The 20,807-nt window shown below is 40.2% G+C and overlaps 1 protein-coding gene across 1 annotated transcript; it reads right to left on the bottom strand.

Moving 5' to 3' along the window:
- Positions 1-3,548: 3,548 nt before the first annotated feature.
- LOC115375391 (immunoglobulin omega chain-like) lies at positions 3,549-19,310 on the bottom strand. The gene is made up of 4 exons (XM_030074794.1): positions 19,268-19,310; positions 18,891-19,069; positions 18,069-18,317; positions 3,549-3,596 (listed from the first exon to the last, which is right to left on the bottom strand). The coding sequence occupies exons 1-4, from the start codon at positions 19,308-19,310 to the stop codon at positions 3,549-3,551; spliced, it is 519 nt and encodes a 172-aa protein (XP_029930654.1).
- Between the last annotated feature and the right edge of the window lie 1,497 nt (positions 19,311-20,807).

Raw genomic sequence — 20,807 nt, forward strand, 5'->3', positions numbered from 1 at the left:
CTAGCGGAGCTTGTGGCGTTGCTAGTAGAACTGTTTTGTACCGTTGTTTTTGATGGCTGAGGACCGAGTTTGGAAATTTTTGGTGGCATAGTTTCTAGCAAAGCCTTTTCCTGACTTAAAAAGTGAATTGACGTGAGCCGTCAGTCGTTGTAAAGGACTTTTACAGAAAAGTTAGCACAGAGCCAAGATGTTGCGACTTGTCAGCGAGACGCCATAAGCGGAAGTCCCACTCATGTTTATTTTTTTATTCTTTGCTTCTATAATTAATTGAAAAAAATGTGGAGATAAAGGACATACCTGTCAAGTGCCTACATCTTGAAAAATAATGATAAATAAAAACATGTTGAAATTTAATTTAATATATGTTTTCGCAGAGCACCAAGGTAATTACTACACATCAGAGTGATGCTGTTTTGTCAGTGTGCTGATGTGATAACTCCACTTGGTGGCGCTGTTGTTCAATAGCAGGAGGAACTGAAGTGTGTCAATACTCTGTGAGGACACGACAGGTTTTTGTACAGAGACTGTGTGTTTCCTGTCACTGTGGGCCTCACAGCACAGTAGTACAGAGCAGAGTGTGTCACTGCAGCAGAGGAGATCTCCAGATCCATTTGGGTTTTCTCTTCATTCACTTTAATATAAAGTCCAGAGTTTGGATCAGCTTTTCTTGCTCCTGAACCTGTGCCCAAGTGGAAGAAGAGGAACTCTGGTGGTTTTCCTGGATCTTGACGATACCAGAAGAAGTAATCAGTACCACTAGCTTTCTCTGAATATTTGTATGACAGAGTAACATTGCTGCCTTCCAAACTGAACTCTTCATCCTTGACAGGAGTGAGATCTCCACAATCAGCATCTGCAAAAACAGATTTGACTCACAGTCATGGATTTAATCAATGAACCAGTTTACTTTTGACATACTGGGTTAATCAGCTGCAACCAAACCAGACTCATGAAGAATCAGTTTCATCTGACATTTTGTTTGTATACCAAGTGATTTGAAGTGTGTCTTACCTTTAATAATACACACCAGAAACAGAAAGTAAAATGACAACATGTTGAATGACAGAAGAACAAAGTGTAAAATGAAGAGCTGCTAGTTCCCTGGTCTTTCTGTAGCTTCCTGTCACTATTCAGCCCCTTGTGTTTCCTGATGGTTCCTCCCCTTCAAATGCCATTGATGCTGTCATGGGCGTTTTTAAACTTCTCCAGAGGTTTTTGTACAGAGACTGTGTGTTTCCTGTCACTGTGGGCTGCAGAGCACAGTAGTACAGAGCAGAGTGTGTCACTTCAGCAGAGGAGATCTCCAGATCCACACCATTTCTCTTCTGGTTCAGCTGAACAGACAGTCGAGGGATTGGAGGTTTTGCTTCCACTACATCAGGAGTTGTTGTGTCTGTGATCAGGAGAAGGAACTGAGGAGCTGATCCAGGATACTGTCGATACCACTGGAGATTATTAGCTTTAATTGAATAGTTACAGGATAGAGTGACACTGAGGTCCTGAGATGAATACACTTCAGCTCTGATGGCAGTAATATCATCTGCAAATGTGTCACCTGTTGAAGGAAAAACATACATGGAGAGTTTAGTTTCAAAATCATTCATTGACTTCCTGCTGATTTCTTTGTCTTGAGCTTGTACATACAAAAGACACTGAACAGTGAATTAAAGGTTCAAAGAAAAACTAAATCCAGAATATAGTTTTTAATTGACCTTGATGTTTTCTAGTTTGTCTTTTAAAATGCTTTACGTACCTACAAGAGCTGACAGGAGTAAAAGTGCAAAGTGTATTGCCATGGTTAGAGAGCAGAATGTGGAATATGTTTCTGTTCAATGAGGTGTGTCTGCTTTTATGAGCTGTGGTTGGTCTGATGTTCACAGCTGGGAATAAAACAGCTCTCTGCCATGCAGCCTCCTCTGCAGTCAGTAGGAGGAGCTACACATCCACTCATCCTGGACCTGAAGCAGTTTCCATGGTGACAAGATGGGAGAAGATGGAGGTCTGTTTCAGACATCAACAGTTTCACAACTTTTTTACAACAACAAGATCCTTTAACCTTTTCAAAACATGTTTTTATTTTTTGTTCCAAGAGCACATCGGTACAGGCAATATTCTGATTTAGTGTTGATTTTCCACGTCTGTAAATGTGAACAGGACTTGCGTATAGAGATGCCCATAAATGTTGAACAGAGAGAAAAGGGACACTCCTTGGAGGACCAAAATGTCCACATCTTGAATAGAGAGGACAGATGGTTGGACAGAGGAGAGAAGGAAGCGATCTCTGTCAAGATAGAGAAACCATCTGTCAACAGAGGAGGAGGTCTCAGACACCATCTGCCTCCAACCTACAACGCTGTACTGTCACCCTTCACAGGAAGTCCAACCACACACCCTTGACCTCTTGTGATCCCAACGACCACCATTCACTCCTGGAAGACCCTAACCAGCGTCGTTCACTCCTGAAGTCAGGTGACTCCACCAACACTAACGCCAGTCATCACAACAGGAAGGAGCACTGACGCTCCAGTAGTTTCAACCACCTGGACAACGTCCCCACACAGGTTAAATACCTGGGACTCCCCACCAGTCTGTTAGAACTGAAGAAGCCTCTTGGATGAGAAGTCAAACGTCTTCAAGAATCTACAAATAGTCCAGCTGATCTCAGTTCAACCGTACTTGGATAACCGTGACCTGGATGACTGAGATCCTACACAGACGTTGCATTTAATGTTTCTGTGGAGAAACAGATACCGGACAGGATGACAGCAGTTTGTTATTTGATGATTTGAAGCAGAATTCAGTTGTTGGTGTTGTTTTGATGCCACGCTACTGGAAATTGTTTCTGTAAAAAACAATGCTCTTTTCTGTAGAAATCATGAACAACAACAAATAATATGAAAAATTAATAAAAACAAACAGGATAACAAACTGCAGAATGCACAAAACACAACAACTTTTAAAGGATTGATGGAATGAAATTCATTTGAAAATGAGGTTTTATTCTTATGAAGTATTTAAAAAGAAAATAGTTGAGTTGGCAATTCTTGTGTCCTAAAAATCCAGAATCACTGATTCACAGTAAATGTACAGTAAAGTGTCCAGGTCAAATACTTAAACTATCTTGATGGATGGATGGATGGATGAATGGATGAATGGATGAATGGATGGATGAATGGATGGATGGATGAACCCCAAACTGGTAAATTCTTGTGTTCCAGCAGCAGGTTGTCCAGACATTGATCAGAAGTGATGGTCGACTTCACAAAATATACCTCTGAACAGTAGTTCTGTCTTTAGAGAAATTAGAAAAACACAAGTAACAAAATAAATGAAGTGGATCAATTAAAAAAGAAAACAATGATTAATACCCAATAAAAGAAATAAAAATTGAGATATACTAAAATATATCTATAAAATATCTAGAGATTTTTCGCCATTGAACTATTGCATCGATGATATAGTGAAATGTATGTGGAAAATATCTGTTGATTAGAATATAACCTATATGCCTATATGCCATGCAGAACTGCGAGGCTCTGTGACAGCTTCTACCCAACCGCCATCAGACCTCTGAACACCTGCAAAAACCTCGGACTCTAACAGCACATAAAAACACTCACACTTTCCTGTGCAATGTGCTGAGCAGACCTCAGCCACACCGTTTACCTCCACTTATCTATTTATTACGACTGTTCTGTACATACATATTGCACATATATTTTTGCACATACATATTTACATATTTATATATTTATACCTCCTCTCTCTGACCTGGTTTTTTATTCTTTTATTCTTGTTCTGTTTATTTTTTTATTCTTTTGTGGTGTTTATCCAATTTTTTATCGTGAACAAATCCATCGTTATTTTGTTCAGTAGTGAATCTCTGTTGTAATGTCTGAATGACAATAAAGGAATCTGAATCTGAATCTGAATAAATTTATCAAATATAGCCTATAAACGTTTTAACATATGAGTGTAAAAAGATAATAAACTACTAGTATAAAATATACCGTAGGGATGTGTTGACCACTGTAACCTTTGGCTCCTTTCAAGAGTATAAACTGAGGAGCCTGGTCAGACTGATGTCTGTACCAGTGAAGGGAAATATAACTGGAGCTTGTTTGATAGGAGCAGGTGAGTGTGACAGATTGCCCCTCTGTCCCACTGACTTCATCTTGTACAGGAGAGATGTTGTCTGCAGCTGTTAGCCCTGGAAAAAGTGGAGAAAATCAAGCCATTAGACTAACATTGTCCATGAGGCTGAGAGGAGAAGACAGTGGAAAATGTCCAGTGTCCAGTGTTCCTCTATGGCCAGCAGCAGCTCAAGTGTTGAGAGAGTTGACTGGAGCTGAGATCACAACATGACTAGTTTGTGCATGACTGCTTGACACAGACATGTAGATGAGTGTGGCTTTTCACTGCCTGCTGTCTGATGTCAGCCTGTAGCATACAGGGAGTTATCTCCAAGCTAACAAATGACAGCAGATATGCCATGTTCTGCTCCTGTGGAATCTGCACATCAACAACAAATAGAGCTTGATGAGCTGGAGAAAGCTTTCTATATTGCTAGAAACAGGTGGATCAAAGTGTGATGCTGTCTATCATACCAAAGAGAAGTGCAGCAAGAATAATCCACAGCCAGTGTTCCATCTCTACAACAAGGTCTAAAGCAGCAGGAGAAACTAGCTGATGTTCAGCATTCAGTGTGAGAGTTGTTCTCTTCATGGCAGCAGTTTTTAATGACAGAATGGTCCAACAGGGCAACAACAGAGCAACGCCTGCTGGGTCATGTCGCCCTCTAGTGGAGGAGGAAAGTGGAACAGGATGTGGGACACAGGCCTCCAGCAGCTTGCCAGGTTTTTGTACAGAGACTGTGTGTTTCCTGTCACTGTGGGCCTCACAGCACAGTAGTACAGAGCAGAGTGTGTCACTGCAGCAGAGGAGATCTCCAGATCCACACCACGCTTGTCTTCATACAGTTTAGTAGAAATCCTTGGGTCTGATTTGAGATTCACTGCTGACTTTTCAAATGCTGTGATGATCAGGAGGAATTCTGGTGGTTTTCCAGGATATTGTCGATACCAGAAGAAGTTATCATTTGAAGCAGTTTTGGAGTAGTTGTATGACAGAGTAACTTTGCTGCCTTCCAAACTGAACTCTTCAGTCTTGATTGCAGTGAGATCTTGACAGTGAACATCTGCCAACATAGATGTCACATATATTAATGGATAATTGAACAATTCTGATTACATTTGACACAACTGGTTTAATAATGTTAACACAGACTGTACTGTTTATTCTATCATATTTTTTCATTTAGAAATTTCTTAATGAATGAAATGATTTCAAACACGTCTTACCTTCAGCAATACACAAGAGCAACAGAACGTATATTGACAACATGTTGAATGAATGAAGAGCTGCTAGTTCCCTGGTCTTTCTGTAGCTTCCTCTCACTATTCAGCCTCTTGTGTTTCCTGATGGTTCCTCCCCTTCAAATGCCATTGCTGCTGTCATGGGCGTTTTTAAAGTTCTCTAGAGGTTTTTGTACAGAGACTGTGTGTTTCCTGTCACTGTGGGCCTCACAGCACAGTAGTACAGAGCAGAGTCTGACGGCTGCAGCTTCTGGATCCTCAGAGGAACTGATGTGTTGATGATTTGAGCTTCAAATTTCTCTTTCGGGAACTCTGCAGCATAATCTCTTGATCCAAAGGTGTTGTGCCACAGCATAAACTTGGGGAAAGCATTCACCTCTTGTTTGTACCAGAACAAATAGGGGTTGCTGTCAGTAGTCTCAAATGTACAATCAAGTGTAGTTGTCTCTCCTTCAGTAGCAATAACATCTCCTCCATGCTGGATCACTCTGTCTTCTCCTTTACACTCTGGGGAAGAACAGAGCATGCAGAGCAAGAAATGAATGAATGAGGATGAATAATGAAAGAAGAAGAAATGCTCAGGTTTCAAGTTACCTTTCCAGAGAGTCAGAATCAGGATGTTTGTCAGCCAGTGTTTCATGTCTGCAGTGAGAGGGGAGGAGAGAGAGGAAGAGCATTGATGCTCTGATGGATCTGGGCCTTCACGTCATTGGTCCTTCACCTTCATCATTTGTTGAGGAAATCTTGTCATTCAAATCATATTTACATTTCAGTCTCTTGGCCGACACGCTCACCCAGAGAAGATCCTCTTTTGGGGTTTGAACTTGTGGTCGTTCAGTTACAGGACAAGTCTGTTCACCACCACCTTGATCAGAGTTCCCTGCCCTCGTGATTCAGTCACAAATATTCATCTGCCTGATGTTGACTTGTCCACTGACATTACTTCATCAGAGGTCACCAGAGCTGCTTCATCATGATCTCCCAATAAATACAACTTATTCTTCTGCCGAGCCTGTTTTGATTTTCTCTTTTCTTCTTCTATTAAATTATTTTACTGTTTAATATCCAATAAAGATTTGTTTTCAGCTGAAGAAGACAGTAGCTCATAGAAACACAGAAACAAAGCAGGGTTTTCCCTTCATGGTGGGATAGATTTTTATTTTCAAATTTGTTAGTTTTCCTGGACATCAAGTCTCATCAAATCAGTTTTTTTTTCCTTCCACTGTATGTGCAGAAAAATATAGATCAGTAAAAATGTCTTTACTCCTGGACCATGGTGCAACATGGAGTCGACTTTTTTTATTATTATTATTTTATTAAGTTTTTATTAAAAGATTTTCTTGGCAGAAGAGACATCACATTGCATACATGTGCCAAAGGCTATTTATAATACAATTTAACATATTGTGCCTGTACACATGTTGAAACCACAAAATCGGTGGATAATAAAGTCAGTGGTTGTATTATTTGTAGCGTCTCTTCCACTTTTCCCATGCACCAGCCATCCTGTGGTTACATAACCCAGGCCGCTTCACCATAACTCCCCTACCAGACTCCAGGGTTTACACCAACATTCATCATTTTATCATAAATATATAGTCAACATTCCTCATTTTACCATACACAGATAATCAACAGAGAAATGAAAATAGATTCACTGCATAAGTACAACAAACACAGTTGATTTCCATCTGGACCTCATCATACTGACTGTAGAAGCTCTGATTGAATTACCGTTAAAGCTCCATGTCAGTGCCAGTGTTCAGGTGTTCTAGTTAGTGAAGTACTGATTTGACCCCCTGGGCTGCAGTAAGCAAAATTTGAATGGATTCTGTCTTTAGGTGAAGAATAAAATCTTTGTATTAGTTTGTAATGAACCAACTGATGATTTTAATTATGGGACGATAACAGAATGATGTTCCAAACGTTCTGCCGATTTATACTCACATTATAGTCCTTTAGAACCGTTTTCCAAACATGTTTCCTGTTGTTCCATTAAATTTCTCTTGCAATTTGTTATATAAACCAGAAACAACACCACTTTTTACATTTATACTGCTGAGTAATTGTATTAGAGAATGAATTGATTGAAGGGTTAGGGTTATGGAGTGGAAATGATATGAACAGTTAAAAAATATACATTATGATATAAAATATATTAACTTAAGGGTTGGAACTCTTGTGCAAGCCCATTGGGCTTCGTTCCCTCTTTGCAACATTGAGCTTTAATGTGTGCTAAATAAATAAACCAAACCAAACTATAAAGCAATGTACTCACTGAACACGTCTCTCTGCCAATGGCAGGAACAGAGTCAGTGGAAATAATGGACAGCAAGAGTCACTGTGTGACATTGAAAAGACAAAATAAATCTAATTCGTGAAAGTGCAAAAACAAAAGCGGGTTGGCAAAACATCAGACAAATAATGTTGCTTGTTTTTTCTGAAGCGTATTGTAAGTTGCTGTAAGACGTCACTTGGTGGCGCTGTTGTTGAATAAAAGGAGTAGCTGAAGTGTGTAAATCTTTTCTGAGGAGGTGTCAGGTTTTTGTACAGAGACTGTGTGTTTCCTGTCACTGTGGGCCTCACAGCACAGTAGTACAGAGCAGAGTGTGTCACTGCAGCAGAGGAGATCTCCAGATCCACACCACAATTCCTGTGATCAACAGGACGAATTCTGGTGGTTTTCCTGGATCTTGTCGATACCAGAAGAAGTTATCATAAGATGTTGCAGTTTTGTTGTATTTGTATGACAGAGTAACTTTGCTGCCTTCTAAACTGAACTCTTCATTCTTGACTGGAGTGAGATCTTCACAGCTGACACCTGAAGGAAGAGATAACTGTTACTTCTTGGCTCTTGACATTTTCAGCTGTAAAATAACGTCAGTGGAATGTGAATGTTTTTTTGAAAATGTTGTTTGTCATACCTGACAGTATGGTCAGTAACAAAGGTGAAAACACACTGAAGCTCAGTGCCACCATCTTAAAAACCAAGTCTTTCATGTTTTAAACACCACTATGGAAATTCCTTTTTCTTCTTTTCTACTTTGACAGTGAAAGTCTTTGTTCATTCTGTCCTTCCCCTCGTACTGATGAAGCTCTTTAACCACTTGTTCACTCTGAGCAACTTGTTTCATGTGATGCTCTGTTCTCACCATTTGTAGGCGGGGCCAGAGTCTCCAGCTTTGGAGATATTGTGTTTTGCAGTTTTCAACTGTAAAATCATGAATTTTTCAAGATCTTCCTTTTTGTAATTGACGTTGTTTTGATACATTAAGATTGCTAGCTTATTTGTCATCATAGTTCAAAACAAAAAGAAGAAAAACTTGTAACAGAAGCTGAATATCAACCACAAAAATTAATGCAACTTTTCTCCAGAAATATTTTAATATAGGTTGATGCATTCTTTTTTTTTTTTTTAAGAAATCATAGATCACTGAATGTTTTAAATGACTTTGTTCAAAATTCTTGATTCTTTTCCATTTGCCAGTTGTAACTATTCATGACAACAAATATTGGTACATTGGTACTTTTTTTCAGTGCCTACCCAGTGGTGGGTTTTCATGCTTTATAATGAATGCCGGATGTGGAGAAAATTTTAGGAATCTTCATGGTATTTAATTAAGGCTTGGATTATTTAGCTTTCTCTTATTTTGCGTCATGGTCATGGAACAATCTTCAGAACACATTACGGCTTAATGATCTGGTCTCCTGGGAGAGTTCAAAGCTCTGATAAAAAACTGTGTTATTGAAGAGTGCAATTGGTATTCCTAAACTGGATTTTGTTGTATGTGTCTGTTGTCCTTTGTCTGTTTTTAACGTGTTTTATTTTAGAATTTTTGTAAGTCTGGAATGGTGTGCTCTTCTTGGCCAGGTCTCCCTTGAAAAAGAGATTTTAATCTCAAGGGATTTCCTGTTTAAATAAAGGTTAAATAAATAAAATAATATCTCCATCGTTTTAACTGATTAAAAACACTTGAATTATACAGATTACCCTCAGTTGATGAAAACAAGACTGAACTGACTGATAAAATCAACAATTTGCTCCAAGCAGAAATTTCTGTCAGGAACGTCACTCAGATTTCTTGAATATGAGGTAACACTGTTGGACCACTGATAGGATTGGATTTTGAGTGTCAGAGTTTTTTTGATTTTTTTGGGTGGAGGACCTTCAGAAAACTGTCGGGAAAGAGACGGACACTCAAACAGCAGCAAGAACAAGATCCCATCTTACTGATGACTTTAGTGAGGGAAGCGTCTGTGATAGGGTCAGATAATTCAAAAGATGCAGTCATTTCCCTATGGACAGGTGTAGAAACAGCTCCATCCTGGGTTCAGCTGGTTTGGTGCAGCAGTCTCTCATTGAGGTCAACAGATCCCAGTGACTGCACTTACTCATAGACCTTTCCCCATCAAGCGAGTTCCTCCTGAGCAGCTGAGCCCTATAAAAGGTGCCCTTTCACCTTTTTAAACCCAGTGGTCTCTCACACCTCAATCCCCATCTCCAAGCCTGACTGCCATTCGTTAGTCACAGCCCGGATCACTCTGAGTAAACATCCCCAAAACACTTTGGAGCCCTTTTACCGTCCGGAGCCCCATCCCAGCTTGCGCTCCGTCACAGCCCTCTTGCCATCCAAACCGGCATTCGTACGAGCCGTGACCATCCGAAGAGGAGAGACTCTGTCGCAAACTCCATCACCAAAATTCATTCTCCTGATCTTCCTCCCGAGCGCTCTGCTGCTCCGATCCAGCCCTCTCCTTCCAGACAACCTTCATCACCGCTCCACAGCTCCCCAGGCATAAGAAAGGATTTCTCCTGCACACCTTTGATTAAGTTCCTGGTGTTCATTTAGCACATAATGCAAATCTGTAATTGGCTCACACTCTCCTAAAATCTGCCTAACTTAAGAATCACACGCTGTTGATGCTCCAGGTGCATTCATTCATTCATTCATTCAACCTTTATTTATCCTCGAATGGACATTGAGGTTACCCTCATTTTCGATGCCGTCGAGTTTACAAGCGCATTAAAAACAAAATAACACATACATATAATAAGAAAATCATTTAAAACAAGTACAATCAGAAACACAGTGTTCTGAGACTAAAGTCTTAAACTGTGCAAGAGAGGGGAGTGCTTGCATCTTCAGAGTGTGCTGGAGGGTGTTCCACGAGTTTGGGGCATTATGGGAGAATGCAGTTTTACCAAGTTCGGTACTAGCTCGGGGAACTTTTAGGAGTAATAAGTCAGCTGAACGGGTCATGTAAGTGCCAGAATTCCATGCTAAAAGGTTTGTGATGTATGATGGTAGTCTACCAAGAAGGGCTTTAAAGATGAATAAAAGCCAATGTCCTTTGCGCCTCTCTTCAAGGGAGGGCCAACCAACTTTCTTGTAGAGCAAGCAATGATGAGTGTCATATCTATCGCCAGTTATAAATCTAAGGGCAGAGTGATAAACAGTGTCCAGGGGCTTCAGAGTTGAAGCAGCAGCATGTTTGTAAATTACATCCCCATAATCCATGACAGACAAAAATACAGCTTCAACAATTGTTTTTCTCGAGTGTACTGGAAAACTTGATTTATTTCTGTACAGAAAGCCAATCTTTTGTCGCAACTTGGAGGCTAGCTCATTCACATGGAACTTGAATGAGAACTCCTCATCAAGCCAGATGCCTAGGTATTTGTATTCTGTGACTCTCTCGATTTCTGAACCAGTTTTGGTGTATAAATGCACACTATTGTAGTCAATGTTTTGGGATCTGGAAAACAACATGAATTTTGTCTTAGTTGCATTAAGAAGTAGTTTATGTCGGATAAGGGATTCTTGAAAAGAGTTAAAAGCAAGTTGCAGATTTGTGATGGCTAGCTGTACAGAATCCGCGATACAATATAAAATTGTGTCATCAGCATAAAGATGAGCATGGCAATCACTTACAGAGGAAACAATATCATTTATATAGACAGTGAAGAGTAAGGGGCCCAGGACAGAACCTTGTGGCACACCTCTATTAGTTACCAAAAATTTAGATTTTGTATGACCAAGTTTAACACACTGACGTCTATCAAATAAATAGCTCTGAAACCAGGTACATGCATTTTTATCCAAACCAATACCATCTAATTTTCTGAGAAGCACGTGGTGATCAACTGTATCAAATGCTTTAGACAGATCTATAAAAAGAGCAGCGCAGTGATACCTCTTATCTAATGCAGTTATTATGTCGTTTGACACCAGTGTGATGGTGGAGATTGTACTATGATTGGCTCTGAAGCCAGACTGAAAAGGACTTAAGAGTGAGTGGTCTGAAATAAAAGGCTTGAGTTGAGAGTTGACCAAGGATTCCATTACTTTTGCTAGGCAAGGTAATTTGGAGATGGGGCGATAGTTGTTTAAGTCATCCCTTGTGCCACCTTTATTTAAGGGGACTACATGAGCAGTTTTCCATAGTATGGGGAATTTTCCAGTTGAGATGGACAGATTAAAAATGTTGGCAAGGTGCTGTGTGATAACAGGGGCTGCGAGCTTTAAAAAGAAGGAATCCAAATTATCCTCACCAGTAGAGCATTTAGGGTCTATGGATTGCAGTGCATTCAGCACTTCACTGTGTGTGAAGGAACGGAAGGAGAAACTGGTTTGACCCCTAGCACTCTCACTATCAGCATCAGCATCAATGCTATCAGTACTGACTGAAAGAAGCTCTGGATACTCTCTCTCAAATAAAAGTGCAGCATCTGTGAAGTGCTTGTTGAGGATAAGGCAGATCTCTAAGTCATCTGAATCCACAGAATTTCCAGTGTTAATGATTTTTGGCTGAAATTTAGATGTCTTATTTTTGTTCAGATTTACTGCTTTCCAGAACATGGCTGGGTTTGAGGAGGAGCTAGTGATTAGAGCTAAATAGTAATCAGATTTTGATTTTCTCACTGCTGTAGTACATTTATTCCTAAGTTGTCTGAAGTTCAACCAATGTGCAGGGTCACCTGAACGCCTCGCACGAGACCAGGCTTTGTTCTTCTCACGGAACAAAGTTGATAGTTCCTTTGAGAACCAAGGTGCAATTCTGTTTTTGATCCTGAATTTCTTGAGGGGTGCATGTTTATTAATGATTGAAGTAAATGTAACTGTGAAGCAGTCAAGAGCCATCTCCACATCAGTGATTTTTTCTGTGAAGTCAGCAAGGCTATGTGAGACATCCTCCAAGAAGAGTTGTTCATTAAAGATCTTGAGATTTCTTTATGAGACTGTGTGAGATCCTGTTTTTTCTATTTTTGCTCTCCTTACACATGCTATGGGGCAATGATCACTATTACCTAATTCAAAAACTCCAGTGGCTATAATTTTATCAGCTCTATTAGTGAAAACAAGGTCAATTAAAGTTGATTTTGAAAGGTCCTTCATATTTGGCCTTGTGGGCTCAGTTATAAGCTGAGTTAAATTGAGATTAGAGCATAGATCCCTTAGATAATTTGAGGTGCTGTCGATCCAATTCAAATTGAAATCACCCAAAACAAGCATTTCAAAATCAATATATTTTGAGATAAGATTTGTCAATACATCCACAGAATTTACATCTGCGGACGGAGGTCTATAAACACCAATAACCACTAATGGCAGAGGTCCAAGTTGAACTTTTAAAGCAATAAATTCAAAGCATTTAGACCTAGAAACAGAGTCCAATACAGACACAATTAAAACAAACTGTATCCAGCCAAATTTACATCACAATCTTTAATACTTTCCTGTAGCCATGATTCACTTAAAACTAAAATGTCAGGATCAGTCTGTAAAACTAGGACTTTAACATAATCCAAGTTCTTTGACAGGCTTCTAATATTCAGATGAATTATTCCTAGACCATTTCTGCTTTTGAATGTGTCTGGGTTAAGTGATGGATTTGAAACATGGGTAGGCGCGGCAATGCAAGGTTTCAAAGGAATCGAGATTAAATTTGAAGTGGTGATAGTAGCAGTGGAGTAACAAGTGTGGCTTTTGTTTGAGTGCTTAGGTCTTTTTCTGCTTATAACCGGAATATTGTATATTTGATTATTGTTATAATTATTTATCCCAGACCCATAGTTGTTAGCACTTGGAATGAAAGCTGGGGGTGCGTTTGTGAAACAATAAGTGACAGCGGGGATGAGTGGGGTGGAGTCTCTATTACATTTAGCAAGTGGAGACAGTCAGATGGAGAGAGCTTTGCAGGATCTTAGTGTGAGGTCGATGTTCTGGGATAGAAGGCGGGACCCTGCATGGTTCAGGTGGAGACGGTGCATGATGGTCTATTATTCATTGGTATGACATCATTTCACTGGATCACAACTCTTTAATCCGTATATTTTGCCTTGTTACAGTTTTTCTTCTTACTACTGTTTCAGATCATAGAAACATCACCTGGGTTATAGTTTGTTGAGTTTAATTAACGTCAGGTGTTCGATGTTGATCCCTGACCAAGAAAGATCTGCCTGTCTTTCAGTTTATTGCTGTTTACTTGTGGCTGTTGTAGTCATGGTAATATTCCCAGTCTAATCTCCTCTCTTGCCTGCTCAGTAAGAGGTGTAGTTTTGCTTGCTTGGTACAATATTTTTAGGTAAAAGTACTAATGGTGGAATTATAATCACTCCTATTGCCGTTGTTCATAACCTACAATAGTTTCCCGTTCTGTTCATGAAAGACCTGTCTATGTAAGTGTTCTACAATAATATATAAATGAAATTAGGCTTTAAATGTTGTGTAATTTTTACTTTATGATGGCAGTATATTGTGTACCATCATCCAGTTGATTAGTCATTGCTGTGTATTTGCTGAGCATGTGAGTCCTCCCACAGTGTTTGATTAGCAGCTGGAACCACAGTGGCTCTGATAAAGCATGAGTTCCCACAATCCATCTGATAAGAAGCTGTGCTTTGAATTCCACTTCCCTCCTCTTTGAAGAATAGTGAGATATCTGTGTTCAGGTTTTTGTACAGCCTCTTGTAGACTTTCTATCACTGTGTGTCTAGAGCACAGTAGTAGAGAGCTGTGTCTGCCAGGGTTAGGGCTGTTATGGTGAGTTCAGTGGATGTGTCATTTGTTTTGGATCCATAACGTCTATCAGGAATATATTCATCATCACTCCATGATTTGGCTCTTTTCAAGAGTATGAACTGAGGAGCCTGGTCAGACTGATGTCTGTACCAGTGAAGGTAAATTCCACTATAACTTGTTTGATAGGAGCAGGTGAGTGTGGCAGATTGCCCCTCTGTCCCACTGACTTCATCTTGTACAGGAGAGATGTCGTCTGCAGCTGTTAGCCCTGGAAAAAGTGGAGAAAATCAAGCCATTAGACTAACATTGTCCATGAGGCTGAGAGGAGAAGACAGTGGAAAATGTCCAGTGTCCAGTGTTACTCTATGGCCAGCAGCAGCTCAAGTGTTGAGAGAGTTGACTGGAGCTGAGATCACAACATGACTAGTTTGTGCATGACTGCTTGACACAGACATGTAGATGAGTGTGGCTTTTCACTGCCTGCTGTCTGATGTCAGCCTGTAGCATACAGGGAGTTATCTCCAAGCTAACAAATGACAGCAGATATGCCATGTTCTGCTCCTGTGGAATCTGCACATCAACAACAAATAGAGCTTGATGAGCTGGAGAAAGCTTTCTATATTGCTAGAAACAGGTGGATCAAAGTGTGATGCTGTCTATCATACCAAAGAGAAGTGCAGCAAGAATAATCCACAGCCAGTGTTCCATCTCTACAACAAGGTCTAAAGCAACAGGAGAAACTAGCTGATGTTCAGCATTCAGTGTGAGAGTTGTTCTCTTCATGGCAGCAGTTTTTAATGACAGAATGGTCCAACAGGGCAACAACAGAGCAACGCCTGCTGGCTCATGTCGCCCTCTAGTGGAGGAGGAACGTTCAACTCATGTTTTGAGAGGGGAAACATGCTGGTATCTGCTGGGTTTGTGTAGACTTGGTTGACTTTGGAGAAATTGTCATTTTCTACAGTTTGTACCACTGACCATGTTTGTGTGATGAGGAATCGTTGATTGAGCAGACACTCCATGTGTACAGAACAACTTGTTGGCTTCATTTGTGGAGCAGCAACGCCTCTGCAAGTCATTTTCTGTGGTGGATTTGATCAGTAAATAAGTAAGATTACCTTTTAAAACTGAGGGTTTCACTCTGACAAGAATCCTGAATGAATGCATTTTGAAACAAGTTGATAACACAAGAAAATGTCTCCTAGGGCTCTGTGTTTGCAGTGTAGTGCAGCTTCTGCTGTTGGATGTCAGGTTTTTGTACAGAGACTGTGTGTTTCCTGTCACTGTGGGCTGCACAGCACAGTAGTACAGAGCAGAGTGTGTCACTGCAGCAGAGGAGATCTCCAGATCCACACCACGCTTGTCTTCAGACAGTTTAGTAGAAATCCTTGGGTCTGATTTGAGAATCACTGCTGACTTTTGAAATCCATCAGTGGACAGGAGGAATTCTGGTGTTTTTCCTGGATATTGTCGATACCAGAAGAAGTAATCATTTGAAGCAGCAGTTTTGGAGTAGTCGTATGACAGAGTAACTTTGCTGCCCTCTAAACTGAACTCTTCATTCTTGAGTGGAGTGAGTTCTTCACAGCTGATACCTGAAGGAAGAGATAGCTGTTACTTCTTGGTTCTTGACATTTTTAGCAGTAAAAAAACATCAGTGGAATGCAAATGTTTTTCTGAAAATGTTGTTTGACATACCTGACAGTATGGTCAGAAACAAAGGTGAAAACACACTGAAGCTCAGAGCCACCATCTTAAAAACCAAGTCTTTCATGTTTTAAACACCACTATGGAAATTCCTTTTTCTTCTTTTCTACTTTGACAGTTAAAGTCTTTGTTCAGTCTGTCCTTCCCCTCGTACTGATGAAGCTCTTTAACCACTTGTTCACTCTGAGCAACTTGTTTGATGTGATGCTCTTTTCTAAACATTTGTAGGCGGGGCCAGAGTCTCCATTTTTGAATATATTGTGTTTTGCAGTTTTCAACAGTGAAATCATGAATTTTTCAAGATCTTTCTTTTTGTAATTGACATGGTTTTTATAAATTAAGATTGCTAGCTTATTTGGCATCATAGTGGAAAACATCATGAAAACAAACTTGTAATAGAAGCTGAACATCAATCACAACAATATTTGCATCCATTCTCCAAACGTATTTTGAGTCATTTGCTGATGTGTTTTCTTGAAATCAAATTTGTAGATCACTGAAAATTTCTGCTTGATCAAAATTCTTTATGTTTTTCAGTTTGCCAGTTGTAACTCTTCATGAACTTAAATCATATTGGTACGCAAGCAGCAAATCATATTGGTTTTTCATGGTTTATGACTGAAAAATGTCATTGCTTTTTCAAAAATAACAATGGTAGTACTCTATCAATATAGGAAATTTCGTTCATAGAGTTTCACCCAAAGTGCTTGACAATATTGTGAAAAAACCAGAATTAAGATTTATAAAACATGGAAATAAAACAAATTAACATATAGAAACAGCAACATATGTGGAAACAAAATGTAAAACAAAGGATATAAGAACAGCAAAATGTATAAAAGAACTGAACAAAAGAATAGGACAGAGAAGCGTGTCAGTTTAAAGCAATGTTGAATAAATACGTTTCAGCTGTCATTTAAAAATATTCACAGAGCCTGCATCTCTTTCAGCCTTCTGTAGGGAATCATTCTGGTGCACAGTTAAAAAACACTGAGCCACGAATTTTCTTATTTCTGTGCTGCATTTTAACCAGCAGCAGAGGATCTAAGAGGCTGTGAAGGATTATAAAACCACAAAGAATTCGTAATATAGGCTGGTCTGCAGCCACTAAGAGATGTGTAAAAAAGTTACAGAGTTTCAAAATCAACACTAGAAGACACAGGGAGCCGGTATAATATTCCAGTAATATTCCATAAATGATAGAAACTTCTTTTATGTCGGAGTTTATGTTAAAATCTGAATCTCAGATCATGCCCAGGCTTGTGATCTCTGATTTAATCTGTGGGGCTAAGCTGCCAAGTTTGATTAGAACTAGCTCTCTTTTGGCTTGTGGACAGATCAATAAAATTTATGTTCTTTCATAACTTACTTGAAGAAAATTGTTTTGCATGTTCTTGTTAACTGCAGCCAAAGCAGCTGTTAAACGGGAGAGGGTTTGGTCATCACTTTGGTCTAATGCAATATACAGCTGTGTGTCGTCGGCATAGCGATGGAAATGAAGCTTATGATCTCTGATAATGTCACCCAGAGGAAGCATAATGAGAAAAGTAACGGACCAAGGCAGCTTCCCTGAGCAACACTAAAAGTGAACTCATACTTCCCTGACACATGATCACCCACAGTGACAAAAAGACTTTCTCCCTGATATGTAGGAGCAGAACCAGTGGAAAACACTCCCAGAGAGACCAACCAAGTTCTCAAGGCGCTCGATAACAATACTGTGATCAGTCGTGTCACATGGAGCACTGACATCTAAAAGAACTAGAATGGACATCTTGTCAGCATCTCTGTTGATCATGAGATCGCTGACGACTTCTGTAAAACACATGGACTTTGTCATTTTGACAGTTGTGCCTGCAGTGTGAATGTCTGGTGAGCTCCTTTAGTTACAACTGTACCAAAACCTCCTGACTGTCAGGTTTTTGTACAGAGACTGTGTGTTTCCTGTCACTGTGGGCTGCACAGCACAGTAGTACAGAGCAGAGTGTGTCACTGCAGCAGAGGAGATCTCCAGATCCACACCACGCTTGTCTTCAGACAGTTTAGTAGAAATCCTTGGGTCTGATTTGAGCAACTCTGCTGAATCTTGATATCCTGCAATGGACAGGAGGAATTCTGGTGGTTTTCCTGGATCTTGACGATACCAGAAGAAGTAATCATTACCACCCGCTTTCTCTGAATATTTGTATGACAGAGTAACGGTGCTGCCTTCCAAACTGAACTCTTCATCCTTGACAGGAGTGAGATCTCCACAATCAGCATCTGCAAAATCAGATTTGACTCACAGTCATGGATTTAATCAATGAACCAGATTACATCTGACATACTGGGTTAATCAGCTGCAACCAAAACAGACTCATGAAGAATTAGTTTCATCTGAAATTTTGTTTGTATACCAAGTGATTTGAAGTGTGTCTTACCTTTAATAATACACACCAGTAACAGGAAGTAAAATAACAACATGTTGAATGACAGAAGAACAAAGTGTAAAATGAAGAGCTGCTAGTTCCCTGGTGTTTCTGTAGCTTCCTGTCACTATTCAGCCCCTTGTGTTTCCTGATGGTTCCTCCCCTTCAAATGCCATTGCTGCTGTCATGGGCGTTTTTAAACTTCTCCAGAGGTTTTTGTACAGAGACTGTGTGTTTCCTGTCACTGTGGGCCTCACAGCACAGTAGTACAGAGCAGAGTGTGTCACTTCAGCAGAGGAGATCTCCAGATCCACACCATTTCTCTTCTGGTTCAGCTGAACAGACAGTCGAGGGATTGGAGGTTTTGCTTCCACTACATCAGGAGTTGTTGTGTCTGTGATCAGGAGAAGGAACTGAGGAGCTGATCCAGGATACTGCCGATACCACTGGAGACTTTGAGCTTTAATTGAATAGTTACAGGATAGAGTGACGCTGCGGCCCTGAGATGAATACACTTCAGCTCTGATGGCAGTAACATCATCTGCAAATGTGTCACCTGTTGAAGGAAAAACATACATGGAGAGTTTAGTTTCAAAATCATTCATTGACTTCCTGCTGATTTCTTTGTCTTGAGCTTGTACATACAAAAGACACTGATTAGTGAATTCCAGGTTCAAAGAAAAGCTGAACCCAGAATATAGTTTTTAATTGACCTTGTTGTGTTCCAGTTTGTCTTGTGAAAACCTTTACGTACCTACAAGAGCTGACAGGAGTAAAAGTGCAAAGTGTATTGCCATGGTTAGAGAGCAGAATGTGGAATATGTTTCTGTTCAATGAGGTGTGTCTGCTTTTATGAGCTGTGGTTGGTCTGATGTTCACAGCTGGGAAGAAAACAGCTCTCTGCCATGCAGCCTCCTCTGCAGTCAGTAGGAGGAGCTACACATCCACTCATCCTGGACCTGAAGCCGTTTCAATGGTGACAAGATGGGGAAAGATGGAGGTCTGTTTCAGACATCAACAGTTTCACAGCTTTTTTACAACAACAAAATCCTTTAACCTCTTCAAAACATGTTTATTTATTCTTTTTTTTTTTTTTTTTTTTTGCTAAAAGAGCACACCAGTGCAGGGAATATTCTGATCAACCTGATCTCACAGAAATCCGTGAAATGAGCACAACCTCTTAACAACGCATTGCGTGCTCCTGGCACATAACCTGTTATAATTATGTGTGGCCACCACAGAAACAGCGTCCACTGAAAGTCAATTAGGATCCGTGTCGTATGGCCACCACGCAAACGCTGTCCACTGAAAGTCAATTTCATGTGGGTGGTAGTTCATAGATCCCGGAAGTGCAAATTTAATCAAAATAAAATAATAAAATAAAAAATAAAAAATCGCCAGTTTTCTAGACTAGGCCTACCATATTGACCCGCATAAAAGACGACCCTGATTTTAAGATGACCCCTCTTTTCAAGACCATTTTTGGAAAATAGGCTACTTTTTATATGGACAAAATCTTGTTTGAATAAAAAAGCCACCGGCCTGCATCAGGCGGGTCGGCCGCGGCACCGGCTGGTACCGCGCCCACCCGGTCAGGTCTGCGGGATCTGACAGGTGAGCGGTCAGTGCCGCGGTCGGCCCGCCTGGTGCCATGGCCGGTAGGAGTAGTATCTAACATGGAAGGGCGCAAGCCAGTAATTTCGCCTAGGGCGGCACATAGGCAGAACCGCCACTGTATAGTTTATAATGTCATCATTTTCATATTTTTCTAGTCCACAAAAATCACATTTTAAGCCATTTTGAAATCAATGAACGAAATTTTATTTTAATCTGAAAAACACCGGCGTTACCAAGGCAACGCGCTTCATGCTACCTGGTGACTCCCGGCTTCTCGGCTTCAAAGACGTCACGCCGTGGGTGGTGGTTCATAGATCCCGGAAGTGCAAATTTAATCGGTATTCTGAAAAAAAGGTCTGATTATTAGCCATAACGTTGTAACCACCCAAGGCAGACTTACCACGAGCTATGAGGATGTGTAACGATGGCATGTGTCCACAAGTCCCGTATAATATCAACTTTATTTTAAGAAAACACGTTTTATTTGCGATATCATATCACGGAGAAGCACTAGGCTACATTACCCATAATCCTAGTGTTTATCAGCGACGTGTCTGAATTGACAGCTTTCATCAATAAAGTCAATAAAATCTAATAAAGTGCATGAAAGTTGATAATGTGCTGATATGTTACGCCATTGAACACAACCCTTTCAGTCAGCGAAACAGAGCGGGTCG

This window comes from Myripristis murdjan, chromosome 17 (assembly GCF_902150065.1).
Source record: "Myripristis murdjan chromosome 17, fMyrMur1.1, whole genome shotgun sequence".
Taxonomy (NCBI): Eukaryota; Metazoa; Chordata; class Actinopteri; order Holocentriformes; family Holocentridae; genus Myripristis; species Myripristis murdjan.